Raw genomic sequence first — 14,791 nt, 5'->3', positions numbered from 1 at the left:
GTACACGATGCGCCCTGTCTATTTCCAGATCTCTCTCGTGACAGTCCGGTAACACCGCTTTCAGGAGAGACCGCACGTAATCAGGGATATCCTTGGGGGACACCGACTCTGGGATCCCTCTCAGCTTGATATTGTTTCGCCTGCTTCTGTCTTCCAGGTCGGCCATTTTGGCTTTAATGCTCTCCACCTCTGCTTCCAAATCAGCGTGCGCGTCAATCAACGCATTATGCGAGGCCGCAAAGTCCCCAAATTTATTTTCCAGATGGTCCGTCCGGGCCCCCAGATCAGCAATGTCTGAGCGTATCGGAGCTATTATTGACTTTATGTCCAATAACATTGAGCGCCTCTGTAGGATCAGCATGTCCCTCATGGCAGTGTCTGTGAGGGCAGTATTAGACACTGGTAACGCTTGCAGCGCCGCTTCCCCCTCATCATTTGGGGTTGTCTGGACAGGCTTAGTGGCCCCCCCCGGAGGTGTAGAAACAGTCCCCCAACTGGTCTGTGACCATGTAGTGTCCTGATGGCCCGAGGCGAGGTCCCGCAAAGTCCCGCCAGGTGAGTGGACTCTGCCCCCCTGGCCATATGCTTCGGTCCGATTTGCGGCTTCGTCTGGACCCCCGCCTACGTCCGTTTCTCCGTCCCCCAGACCCAGCTGGGTATGAAGTGCCGAGTCTGAAAGTGATCTCCGCAGGCTCGGTGCAGGGGAAGTCAGCGGCGCGTCTGTAGTCACTGCGCGCTTACCGGGAGGGCCTGTGTCATTTCCGGCGCCATCTTGGATTTCTCCGGCATCTCTAGAAAAGTAAAACTTCGTGAGTTTAGGCTGCTTGGCCACCTTCTTTCTTCGCCCCGTCATGTCTGGGGATGTTTCTCCCTGCTAGAAAGTACAGTTGGGTCTCAGTGTTAGATGAGAAGTCCGCTTTTTGTCGCTTTAGACGGTGCTGGAGCAGGAGCTCAGGCTCTACACACCCATCCGCCTAGGCAGCCAGACCACGCCCCCGCCGTTTTCCAATGTTAATGCTACAGACCTGCTCGCGGTTTATCCCCCACTGAATGGAGCTAACGTTCAAGCCATGGCAGAAATAAGAGGTCCTCGCTATAAACCGCGGCCACTGGAGCCAGATTCAGTGCGACTGCTAGCGGTTTTTTTGGTGTAAAATTTGCTACAAACTCTGCTGGCAAAAAGCGCCACGTGAACGGGGCCTCATTCCATGTTCAGGTTTTTTGATGCAGTTTTTAAAGCCAAAGCAGAGAAAGGATAGTAAATGGAGGGAGGATTTACCAAGTCTGGTGTCAAAAGTCCATTGGAGTAAATTTTGGCTTGTGCGTGCACCGCAAGAGCTGCCGTAGATCTGAGCTACCATTTATGGTGATTTTCTGGTGGAAATGATGACGCATCTGTTGGGTCAAGGAGGAAAAACCCCTCCCGCTAAGGCCCCTTTCACACGAGCAAGTTTTCCGCGCGGATGCGTTGCGGGAGGTGAACGCATTGCATCCGCACGGAATCCTGACCCATTCATTTCTATGGGGCTGTGCACATGAGCGGTGATTGTCACGCATCACTTGTGCGTTGCGTGAAAATCGCAGCATGCTCCTCTTTGTGCGTTTTTCACGTAACGCAAGCCCCATAGAAATGAATGGGGTTGCGTGAAAATCGCAAGCATCCGCAAGCAAGTGCGGATGCAGTGCGATTTTCACACATGGTTGCTAGGAGACGATCGGGATGGAAACCCGATCATTATTATTTTCCCTTATAACATGGTTATAAGGGAAAATAATAGCATTCTGAATACAGAATGCATAGTAAAACAGCGCTGGAGGGGTTAAAAAATATAAAAAATCATTTAACTCCCCTTAATCCACTTGATCGCGATGTCAGCATCTCCTTCTGTCCCCTTTACTGAATAGGACCTGTGGTGAGCATTAATTATAGGTCAAGGACCTTTGATGACGTCACTCCGGTCATCACATGGTACATCACATGATCTTTTACCATGGTGAATCACCATGGTAAAAGATCATGTGACATACCATGTGATGACCGGAATGACGTCACCAAAGGTCCTGTTGCTGCACAGAGATCAGATGAAGCCAGAAGGAGATGATGGGCCGCGAACAAGTGGACTAAGGTGAGTTAAAAAAAAAATTTTTTTTTTTTTTTAACCCCTCCAGCGATGTTTTACTATGCAGTCTGTATTCAGAATGCTATTATTTTCCCTTATAACCATGTTATAAGGGAAAATAATACTATTTACAGAACACCGATCCCAAGCCCGAACTTCTGCGATTTTTTTTCACGCGAGTGCAAAACGCATTACAATGTTTTGCACTCGCGCAGAAAAATCGCGGGTGTTCCCGTAACGCACCCGCACATTTTCCCGCAACGCCCGTGTGAAAGAGGCCTAAGTCACACTCACATTTTCAAAGAATGGTAAGACATAGACCTTTCCGCTACAGAATCTAAGTCTTTCTGAGTTTATTGCATATATAACGGCAAAGCCATTCCCATCAGTGACACCCGCCTGACTGCCCAGGGACCACCTGTAGCCTGCGCGGCCCAGGGTCCCAACAGGCAGACGGCTGTATAGGTGCGCAGCCGTTTCCAGGTAAGTGACTGAGTAGAGCACTCTCCCTGTTGTCTGATGGCTTCTTTGCACCAGTAAGTAATGGAGCGTGTCCCTTCCCTCTGCTGCCTTAGGGTTCATGCACTCAAGCGTATTTTTTTTCGTGTCCGTTCCCTTTTTTATTTTTTTTGCGGAACCATTCATTTCAGAAGTTACTCCGTGTGCGTTCCGTTTCCGTATGTCCATTCCACAAAAAATTAGAACATGTCCTATTATCGTCCCCATTACAGACAAGGATAGGACTGTTCTACTAGGGGCCAGCTGTTAAATACAGAATGCACGCGGCCATCATCCGTGTTTTGCGGACTTCAAAATACATACGGTCATGTGCATGAGCCCTTATGGGACTAATTCCCACTGCTCCTTTTTTTCTTCCCAGTCTCTGTGTAATATCTGAATCTAAAATGAGCGCAATACCAAAACGTGCGGACACACGTGAGACGGATCCTGTAATAGGAAAAATGCGCCAAAAATGATCAGAAATGATCTGCAACCAAGAATTCCCCATAAAAGTCAATGGAGACCCAAAATAATGGTATCGGGTATGCGCAACTGAAAAACGTTCTGCAACAGATCCCTATTATGGATGCGAGGGACAATAGAGGGTTGTGTTGTTTTAAGGTATTCATACAGATCGGGAGTGAAGGGTTTGACTGTCGGCCCTGATATGGGGGGTCTGTGCCCGGCTATCCTTATGATCTGTCCTGACACTGTATAAAGGTACATTCACAATATGGATTTTGAAAATCCAACTACAAAATTCAGCGTGGAATCCACGTTTCGTTTTTTTGTGCCCTTTTTGTGAGGTTTGATGTGGTTTCTCAACGCCCTTTTTATTTCACTAATGGGTGTTTACTTCAGTACAAAACAGCATTTTCAGCTTGTGGGTTTTGGCGCATATTCTCTCCAAAAAGCACTGACACGTGTGGAACGATTCTTTTTTCTTTTTTCTATTCTTCCCATTCATTTCATTGGGAGATTCAGCGCGTATGACGCTCACGATAGGGCATGTTCCTTCGATTTTTTTCACGTGGAAAAAAAAATGCTACTTTATTGAAATTAATGCTGTTTAGAGGTGTTTTTGGAGCTGATTTTTGAGGCTGAATCGTGCCAAAAGCTCAGTGTGAAGTGGGCCCAGTATGTGCCCAATATGCATTATGCCCCCTCCTGTACTGGCCAAGGGCATCATATGATGTCACCCATGATGTGGTAGATTGACCACCTCTGGGTTTAAACAGGTTGTCCAGGTTCTCGATATGAACCCCTTTGAGGAACAGAAGCAATCATGGGACATTAGCGTGTAGTATGTGAAATAACCGTAAAAACACGCGTGTGCTTCGGGTTGGCAGATGCTAATTCTTTGGGTAATTGCGGTGATGATACGTATTCTTGCAGGGACCAACATTAAGAAAATTGAAGCCAGAGAAATCCCGTGCTCCCGCGTGTCCATGTCGCTGTTTGACTGTTTGCACAAGGAGAACATTGTCAAGGAAAGCGGATACATCGCCAAATGCCTCGATGAATACGTGGACGAATTTATGGTTTCAGATGAACTTCGTAAGGTAGGTGCTGCACCGGGCTGAAAACCTTTTGAAATCACAGGGGTTCCTATGAGGAGCGCTCTTTGGGTCTTTCACCGGTCTCTGTAAAAGGGCCCTTGGGCCCTGTTCATATGATGTAGATCCTTCCGTCAGGACGTATACCTCGCACAGAGCCTCTGATGTATGATGCTGCATAGTCCTACAATAGCATGCATCACCCATAGATTTCCCAGGATTTTCTTGCATGACAATAGGACAGTCAACGTAGACTGGTGTGTACAGGGCCCTACAGGTATTGGGGCCCTATGGTAAGTTAAGCCTACAACGAGGGAGCTCTTCTCTATGTGACGGGAGAGGGTAACCTGGGGCGAGAAGAGGCTGATTGATTGATTGATTGGGGGGGGGGGGGGGGGGGGTCTTACCTCTACTGATCACTAGAATTAAATGCTTACAGCACTAGTGAAGCTCATTGGCACCTTGGCGTATGTTTAGACGGAGCATTTTGGGCACAGGTTTCAGTGCAGAAAACCGGGCCAAATCTGCGCTAAAACCATCTCCCATTGTTTTCAGTAGGAGGCCACACACTGCAGTTTTTTGCTTGGTTTTCAGGACCACACCAAGAATGTTCAGGTCTATTCTTGGAGTGCTTACCACTTGGACCCACGGGCTCAGAGGAGCTAAACCTAGAGCAGGTCAACGTAAAAACCCATGGTAGCGGTCTCTGCTGTGGATTTGATCGCGTTTGACGAAATCTTCCATCTTAAACATACCCTTAGGCCCCATTCACGCGTCCATGGCGCTGCCATGCCCATGTTGCGGGCCGCAAGTGGCGGGTCTATAAAACACTGTCACTGGCCGTGTGAACTTTGCGTCGCTGTGTGGACGCATTGCTTTCAATGAGTACATGATCCGCCAGATACATAAAAAGATAGGACATGTCCAATGTTTTTGCGGAGCAGAAGCACGGACGTAGAAACCCACAGAAGGGCTTCCAGGTCTGTGCCTCAGTTCCACAAAAGAGTTGTCCACAACACGGGCACGGCGGCCGTGCAAATGGGGCCTTAGGCTGTATTCCGGAGTTACAGTTCAGGCGCATCAAGAACCACATGAGGTTTTTTCCGGACTCCTTTTCGGGTCACGGTTTTGGTTTTTACAAATGTTTCACCTGTAAGAAAAAAAAAAATTTGTACATCCAAAGACCGCATCCCAAAACTGCGGCAAATCTTGGTAAAACCGCCTCTACATGTGACCGTGCCCTAAGATACCCCATTGTGACCTCGTAGACTTCTCACAGCTTCTAGCATATTTAAGAAAATCTGAATCTTTTTGTTTAAGGTCCTTCTTCTGGAAGACTTTGAAAAGTACGAGATATTTAGTCCATCCGACAGACAAGAGTTTCTTTTCCTCCTCTTCAAACACCTCTGTCTTGGGGGAGCCGTCTGCCAGTTTGAAGATACGATAGATCCATATCTAGAGACTGCAAAATCCATGTACAAAGAATTGCTGAGGTAGGACCGGATTTCTTTTCAGGTATTTTCCAGTTTATTGCGCGGTGTAATGTCTTGATGTTTTGTGTGCAGCAGTAGAATGAGGTATACATCTTAAATAGGTTGTATCAGACTAAAAAGAATGGCGGCTTCCTTTAAGAAGAGTGTGACCCTTGTCCATGGGCTTCCATGGTATTGCAGGTTAGCCCCATAAACAGAGGCACTGGGCTCTCGTGTTCTTCATGGAGACAGCAAACAAAAAACCTATGGCAGCACACCATTACACATGCAAACAATAGAACTAGGGATTATTCTGGATTACACTGGTACTATACCAACTATACGTGAAAAACTGAAGCTCTTTGCGCACATTTTTGATCAAACTTGTGTCGGGCCACCGATGTCAAGGTGGCTTTTGCAGATGGGTACCTAACACTAACAGAACTGCCTCTCCTGGGCCTAACCTAAGCCTACAATGGTTAGGGCGGCGTAGGAACCAGCTACATTTATACTCTGCTCCGAAGCCCGGGCAGATGGACAGGGAGCGCCTAATCTAAAGGATGGAGCTACCCTCCAAACACACTGCAAGAAAATGCATGCCCCTTGCAGACGAGGGTGTGTCAATCTGCGAGTCCGCAGCGCTGCTCCCGGCCTGACCTCCCAGCACTGACGGGGTCACATAGCATTGTATTGATTTATGATGCTATGTAACCCTTACAGTTCTGGAATATATTGGATAACACTGACCTAATGCTGCCAGTGTTATCCAATATATTCCAGAACTGTAAGGGTTACATAGCATTGTACTGATTTATGATGCTATGTGACCCCGGCAGTGCTGGGAGGTCAGGCCGGGAGCTGCGCTGCGGACTCGCAGATTGACACCCGCTCGTCTGCAAGGGACCTTAGACTAGCACATCCCAAGTCACAGGTGCACATCCATAAAGCTAGTTTTATGGATGTGCTAGCCTAAATTTTCTTGTAGTTTGTTCTTAATGGAGTTTGACTTCCTAGCTTATAAAAGTGTTCAACCAAGTAACTCAGTTCATTCTCGGTGGGTCTGCTGAAGCCCAGTGCTCCCCTATCTCCAGTAGTCCCATTCCGAGTGACTGGAGCGGCAGTAGTCGTATGCAACCTGCCATTTCATTCATTCAGGGCATAGTACCAAAGACCAAACTAGACTGCATCCTTTAAGGCAGGGATGCTCAACCTGCGGCCCTCCAGCTGTTGCAAAACTACAATTCCCATCATGCCCTAATAGCTGTAGGGCCGCAGGTTGGGTTTTGCAACAGCTGGAGGGCCGCAGGTTGTGCATGCCTGCTTTAAAGGGTTTTCCAGATGTTTAATAATGATGATGTATCCTCCGGATAGGTCATGAATTGGAGGGGGTCCGGCACCAGAGCACACCCGCCAATCAGCTGTTGGAGGAGGCTACAGCGCTCATTGGCGCCTCCTCGATGCACAGCACGGTCCATTGTATAGTGGCTATGCTTGGTTTCGCAGCTCCGCCCCATTCATTTGAATTTGACTGAGCTGCTTGTAGGCCACGTGATCGATGAACGTGACGCCACTCACTGGACCGTCTCTAACAGATGATCGTTTGGGGTTTCAGGAGTTGTTGGACCTTCACAGATCTGAGATTGATGGTCTATCCTGAGGATACACCGTCAATATATGAAAATTTCAGACAAACCCTTTAAGGGCTTAAACTCTACAGTAGAGATGAGCGATTCACTTGTGAGGGGCAGGACCTCTTCACTTGTGAGGGGCAGGACCTCTTCACTTGTGAGGGGCAGGACCTCTTCACTTGTGAGGGGCAGGACCTCTTCACTTGTGAGGGGCAGGACCTCTTCACTTGTGAGGGGCAGGACCTCTTCACTTGTGAGGGGCAGGACCTCTTCACTTGTGAGGGGCAGGACCTCTTCACTTGTGAGGGGCAGGACCTCTTCACTTGTGAGGGGCAGGACCTCTTCACTTGTGAGGGGCAGGACCTCTTCACTTGTGAGGGGCAGGACCTCTTCACTTGTGAGGGGCAGGACCTCTTCACTTGTGAGGGGCTGTCCCCGCAGGTGAACAAGTGCCCATCTGCTGCAAGATTTACGAGGCCAGACATTTAGCAGTGCCCTGACCATTTGCTGCCTGCGCCAGTGCTCAAATTGGTACAGCAAAGGCAGAGGCTCTGCTTCAGCTTCGGAGCAGCAACTGTGCAGGTGCCCCCTACCCAGAATTCTAGCGACGCCTGCGCAGGATCGATTTGCCCATCTCTACTCTACAAATGTAACCATTCACATAGCGCGGCCCATGGCCAGTTATCGTGCTTGAAAACTGCACACGTTTTACCACAAATTGTTGCAATGGGGAAATGTGTTGGGGTAAGTTCACACATAACAGATGCATAGCAGCTTTGCCCCTTTGGTTTTGCAGGACCAGCAACGTGAATGAGATTTTAAGAAATCGCATCCACACACTGCGAAAAAATCCACAGCAATAGTTGACATGCACGTTTCCACCGCAGGTTTCACCCTTTGCAATGCAAAAGGTGAAACCCATGGCAAATCCGCACCAAAATCTGCACCAAATCTGCATATAAGGGTTCATGCACACGACCGTATGTATTTTGCAGTCTGCAAAAAAAATAAATGGATGACATCTGTGTTACATCCGTTTTTTGGCTGATCCATTGTAACAATGCCTGTCCTTGTCCGCAAAATGGACAAGAATAGGACATGTTCTATTTTTTTTTGCAGAATGGACATACGAAAACGGAATGCAGACGGACTCATTTCTTTTATTTATTTATTTATTTTTGCGGATGCATTGAAGTGAGTGGTTCTGCATACAGACCTGTAAAAAAAACGAAACAGAAAAAAATATATGTTCGTGTGCATAAGCCCTAACTAGTGTTGAGCGAACTTCTGTTTTCAAGTTCGGCATACAAGTTTCGGGTTCAGGTTTTGGTTATCTAAGAATTCTATTATGGATTCCGCTACCACGGACTATGACTTATGGTTTGTGGTAACGGAATCTATAACGGAATACTTAGATAACCCGAACCTTGTACGCCGAACTTGAAGTCAGAAGTTCGCTCATCCCTAGCACTGTCACTTAGGGATTTTGCTGTGAATTCGGTGCTGATTGTTCTGTGGAATTGCAGCAAAGCCACAGTGGAAAATGTGCCCTGTGTGGCCGTACCCATAAAAAGAACTGCTTTAGCAACCACATCACACCATCGGTCACTGGCCACGTGACACACCGACACTACATGGGAACCCTAAGGGTGCATTCAGACGGCCGTGTGTACTTTGCGGTCCACAAAATGCAGATCCGCATAAGGCCTCAAGCGCACGACCGTTGTGTCCATCCGCGTCCGTTCCGTCATTTTTCACAGTTTAGTGGAGGTCCCATTCATTTCTATGGAGCTGTGAAAAAAAACTGATAGTCCTCCGTTTTTACTCCGCGTCCGTGATCCGTGATTCCAGTCCGTCATAAAAATATAACCTGTCCTATTCTTGTCAGTGGAAAACTCCAAGTCAGTGGGTCCGTCAAAAAAAACGGATGCACAACTGGTATGTCATCCGTGTCCTCGTCTGCTTTTTTCTACAAGACCTTGGTGCAATAAAATTACACTTTTCATTAACCTTCCTTTTTTTCCCCCTGTCAGACAAAAAAAAAAGGGAGACACAAGGAAACACAACTGAAGCAAAATCACTGACAGTGAAAAAACATGAGGCCTAAGGCCTCATGCACACGACCGTTTTTTTTTTTGCGGTCCGCAAAAACGGGTTCCGTTTTTCCATGATCCGTGACCGTTTTTTCGTCCGTGGGTCTTCCTTGATTTTTGGAGGATCCACGGACATGAAAAAAAAGTCGTTTTGGTGTCCGCCTGGCCGTGCGGAGCCAAACGGATCCGTCCTGAATTACAATGCAAGTCAATGGGGACGGATCCGTTTGACGTTGACACAATATGGTGCAATTTCAAACGGATCCGTCCCCCATTGACTTTCAATGTAAAGTCAGGAGTTAATATACCATAGGATCGGAGTTTTCTCCAATCCGATGGTATATTTTAACTTGAAGCGTCCCCATCACCATGGGAACGCCTCTATGTTAGAATATACCATCGGATTTGAGTTACATCGTGAAACTCATATCCGGCAGTATATTCTAACACAGAGGCGTTTCCATAGTGATGGGGACGCTTCTAGTTAGAATATACTTTGAACTGTGTACATGACTGCCCCCTGCTGCCTGGCAGCACCCGATCTTTTACAGGGGGCTGTGATCAGCACAATTAACCCTTCAGGTGCCGCACCTGAAGGGGTTAATTGTGCGTATCATAGCCCCCTGTAAGAGATCAGGGGCTGCCAGGCAGCAGGGGGCAGACCCCCCTCCCTCCCCAGTTTGAATATCATTGGTGGCCAGTGTGCGGCCCCCCCTCTATTGTAATATCATTGGTGGCCAGTGTGTGGCCTCCGTCGGCCCCCCTCTATTGTAATTTCATTGGTGGCCAGTGTGCGGCCTCCCCTCTTCCCCCCCCCCCCCTGCCCGATCATTGGTGGCAGCGGAGATTCCGATCGGAGTCCCAGTTTAATCGCTCTGGGGCTCCGATCGGTAACCATGGCAACCAGGACGCTATTGCAGGCCTGGTTGCCATGGTTACTTAGCAATATTACAATATTAGAAGCATCATACTTACCTGCTGGCTGCTGCGCTGTCTGTGTCCGGCCGGGAGCTCCTCCTACTGGTAAGTGACAGATCATTAAGCAATGCGCCGCACAGACCTGTCCCTTACCAGTAGGAGGAGCTCCCGGCCGGACACAGACAGCGCAGCAGCCAGCAGGTAAGTATGATGCGTCTAATATTGTAATATTGCTAAGTAACCATGGCAACCAGGCCTGCAGTAGCGTCCTGGTTGCCATGGTTACCGATCGGAGCCCCAGAGCGATTAAACTGGGACTCCGATCGGAATCTCTGCTGCCACCAATGACCGGGGGGGGGAGGCCGCACACTGCCCACCAATGATATTAATACAATAGAGGGGGGGCGGGGGGGGCCGCACACTGGCCACCAATGATATTACAATAGGGGGGGGGCGGGGGAGGCCGCACACTGGCCACCAATGATATTACAATAGGGGGGGGGGCACACACTGGCCACCAATGATATTCAAACTGGGGGGGCAGGGGGGTCTGCCCCCTGCTGCCTGGCAGCCCCTCATCTCTTACAGGGGGCTATGATATGCACAATTAACCCCTCAGGTGCAGCACCTGAGGGGTTAATTGTGCAGATCACAGCCCCCTGTAAGAGATCGGGTGCTGCCAGGCAGCAGGGGGCAGTCATGTACACAGTTCGTAGTATATTCTAACTAGAAGCGTCCCCATCACTATGGGAACGCCTCTGTGTTAGAATATACTGTCGGATTTGAGTTTTCACGAAGTGAAAACTCATCTCTGAAAAAGCTTTTATGCAGACGGATCTTCGAATCCGTCTGTATGAAAGTAACCTACGATCACGGACACGGATGCCAATCTTGTGTGCATCCGTGTTCTTTCACGGACCCATTGACTTGAATGGGTCCGTGAACCGTTGTCCGTCCAAAAAATAGGACAGGTCCTATTTTTTTGACGGACAGGAAACACGGATGCGGCTGCAAAACGGTGCATTTTCTGATTTTTCCACGGACCCATTGAAAGTCAATAGGTCCGCGAAAAAAAACGGAAAACGGCACAACGGCCACGGATGCACACAACTGTCGTGTGCATGAGGCCTAATACGGATAAAATCCGCGTTGCATCAATTTTTCTTTTTTCAGTGGGTCCGCAGCCAAAATTAGGACATGTTCTATCCTCTGTGGAACGAACATACGGATGCGGCAAGCACACGGATGTGCATGCGCCCCAATGCAGGTAGACCTCATATCCTCACTGTGCTAGTCAGTCTGCAAAACGGAGACTGTTTTATGAAAAATCCTTTCAGACACTTTTTTTTTTTTTTTTTAGGTTTTTAATCAATTTCAAGCCTTTTTCAGATGATGTTTGTGTGGTTTTGCAGCGAGATGCTGTGTGTGAAACCTTTTTTAGGGCTAGCTCACACGTAGGCTTTTGTCCATGGAATTTGTTTCAGATTCCGTGGCAAAAACCGCGGGGCTCCTCGCGGTAAACTCCTCCTATTGTTTTCAGTGGGAGGCCACGCTGTTGTTTATCTGTCTGCGGTTTACCTTCTGTGACCGCGCCAAGAAAGGACCCGTTCACACGGGCACCATAGGAAACCACAGCGACAGAAACCGGAGCGAGTTTCCGAATATGCCGTGGGTTTTGACAAAGGCTGAATCCGCTGTGTGAACTAAGCCTTTTGCTAGTATATAAACTGTAGAAAAAAAATAATTTAATTAATTTTAATAAGTACCGCCGTGAACGTTGCGCACTTTCATCCACAAATGCTTTGCATTGACACGTCCCAGGCCTTTTATAAAAGGAAGAGTTTGCCGTTCACACAAGCGATTTCACAACTGCCCTTTAATAAATCAGTCCAACGGGAAACAGATGGGGTCGAGCGGGAGAAGCGGGGCCTTAAATGAGGACAATTTAGCTAATTAAAGCTCTAAATGAGCAGCAAGTAGACAGAATGGGGTCTTTGTGCCCGTCACGTGACCACACCACATTTCCAGCGTCTTTCCCTACGCGATCGGTTCCAGCGTTGCGCCGCGATGTTTGTTTTACCTACTATAGTTTTGGGAAGCGGGTTAATGTTAGAAATTGTTAAGTAAAGAAAACAAATCCCACCGCCCACTAGACGAGAGCCCCTCGTCTGCAGCAAACCTGCCCTCCAAGTGAACCAGGACGGGGCATGTTACTTTAATGCTGGAAAATGGGAGCCGAAAAAGAAAATCAACATGGTGTCTGTTCACTTTCAGCGCCCCCTCTCCAAACACTATTAAAAGAGGAAGAGGAAACAAGCCGTGCGAGTCCTGTGTGCGCCTATTATACCCGAGCTGCCTCCTCCACATTCACACACACACTCGCACATAATAGCTTCCATTCAGCTCGGAATTCTCCCAGCCTTGTGCAGCATCTGTGCTCCATAAGCCTGTGCTCAGGGACGGCCGTCCCGTCTGTACATGTGCGGTGGGCAGATAGACTTCAGAGGAACCTCGGCGAGAGCTAGCGTCCTCACCATCCCAGCGCTCTAGATGTGGAGGGCAGGGTTTATTACTGGTGGGTTCACATTGGTTTAATAAAAAAAAACTAAAAAAAAAACATTCTTGCGTTTTCTCCCTTTTGGTTTTTATGAGTGATTCAGGACGTGTTCACTTGCACAATGGGTAATTGGACTGTTTCACAAGTTCTGGATTTGAGAAGGATGCAGAATCCCCATCGGATTCTCTCACATTCCTCCTTCAAGGCATGTGAATTGGGTTTTTGTAACCCCGGGTGTCAGCCTCAGATTTCAGACATGGATCCTTCTGTAAATACATGTTGGATATGCGTGAAATGCCGTGGACTTCTGTACCCGGACCCTAGATGTCTCCCTATCCCCATTCCAACCCAATTATTTCCCACTTGCTTTGGCAATGCCAATATGTGGATGGGGATGGGGAGAGGTGGATGGGGAGAGGTGGATGGGGAATGGGGAGAGGTGGATGGGGAATGGGGAGAGGTGGATGGGGAATGGGGAGAGGTGGATGGGGAATGGGGAGAGGTGGATGGGGTTGGGAAAAGGTGGATGGGGATGGGAAAAGGTGGATGGGGATGGGAAAAGGTGGATGGGGATGGGGAGAGGTGGATGGGGATGGGGAGAGGTGGATGGGGATGGGGAGAGGGGGATGGGGATGGGGAGAGGGGGATGGGGATGGGGATGGGGAGAGGGGGATGGGGAGAGGGGGATGGGGAGAGGGGGATGGGGATGGGAAAAGGTGGATGGGGATGGGAAGAGGTGGATGGGGATGGGGAGAGGTGGATGGGGATGGGGAGAGGGGGATGGGGAGAGGGGGATGGGGAGAGGGGGATGGGGAGAGGTGGATGGGGAGAGGGGGATGGGGAGAGGTGGATGGGGAGAGGGGGATGGGGAGAGGTGGATGGGGAGATGGGGATGGGGAGATGGGGATGGGGAGAGGTGGATGGGGAGAGGTGGATGGGGATGGGGAGAGGGGGATGGGGATGGGGAGAGGGGGATGGGGATGGGGAGAGGGGGATGGGGAGAGGTGGATGGGGATGGGGAGAGGTGGATGGGGATGGGGAGAGGTGGATGGAGAGAGGTGGATGGGAATGGGGAGAGGTGGATGGGGATGGGGATGGGGAGAGGTGGATGGGGAGAGGTGGATGGGGATGGGGAGAGGTGGATGGGGAGAGGTGGATGGGGATGGGGAGAGGTGGATGGAGAGAGGTGGATGGGAATGGGGAGAGGTGGATGGGGATGGGGATGGGGAGAGGTGGATGGGGAGAGGTGGATGGGGATGGGGAGAGGTGGATGGGGAGAGGTGGATGGGGATGGGGAGAGGTGGATGGGGAGAGGTGGATGGGGATGGGAAAAGGTGGATGGGGATGGGAAAAGGTGGATGGGGATGGGAAAAGGTGGATGGGGATGGGAAAAGGTGGATGGGGATGGGAAAAGGTGGATGGGGATGGGAAAAGGTGGATGGGGATGGGAAAAGGTGGATGGGAAAAGGTGGATGGGGATGGGGAGAGGGGGATGGGGAGAGGGGGATGGGGATGGGGAGAGGGGGATGGGGAGAGGGGGATGGGGATGGGGAGAGGGGGATGGGGATGGGGAGAGGGGGATGGGGATGGGGAGAGGGGGATGGGGAGAGGGGGATGGGGATGGGGAGAGGTGGATGGGGATGGGGAGAGGTGGATGGGGATGGGAAAAGGTGGATGGGGATGGGGAGAGGGGAATGGGGAGATGGGGATGGGGAGGGGGAGATGGGGATGGGGAGAGGGGGATGGGGAGAGGGGGATGGGGAGAGGGGGATGGGGGGATGGGGATGGGGAGAGGGGGATGGGGAGAGGTGGATGGGGATGGGGAGAGGTGGATGGGGATGGGGAGAGGTGGATGGGAATGGGTGAGGTGGATGGGAATGGGTGAGGTGGATGGGAATGGGTGAGGTGGATGGGGATGGGTGAGGTGGATGGGGATGGGGAGAGGG

The 14,791-nt window shown here is 49.9% G+C and overlaps 1 protein-coding gene across 1 annotated transcript in view; it reads left to right on the top strand.

Annotated features, from left to right (window-relative positions):
- CFAP300 (cilia and flagella associated protein 300) overlaps positions 1 to 14,791 on the top strand; it is a 73,563-nt gene that overhangs the window by 29,430 nt on the left and 29,342 nt on the right. Inside the window, exons 4-5 of the mRNA XM_040426296.1 lie at positions 4,017 to 4,183; positions 5,498 to 5,670. Of these exons, the coding sequence (XP_040282230.1) occupies positions 4,017 to 4,183; positions 5,498 to 5,670 (340 nt within the window). The remainder of the gene's footprint in view (positions 1 to 4,016; positions 4,184 to 5,497; positions 5,671 to 14,791) is intronic.

Source organism: Bufo bufo, chromosome 3, assembly GCF_905171765.1.
Source record: "Bufo bufo chromosome 3, aBufBuf1.1, whole genome shotgun sequence".
NCBI classification, from domain to species: Eukaryota; Metazoa; Chordata; class Amphibia; order Anura; family Bufonidae; genus Bufo; species Bufo bufo.
The sequence above is the reverse complement of the archived record's forward strand: the minus strand, read 5'-3'. Positions and strand labels throughout refer to the sequence as shown.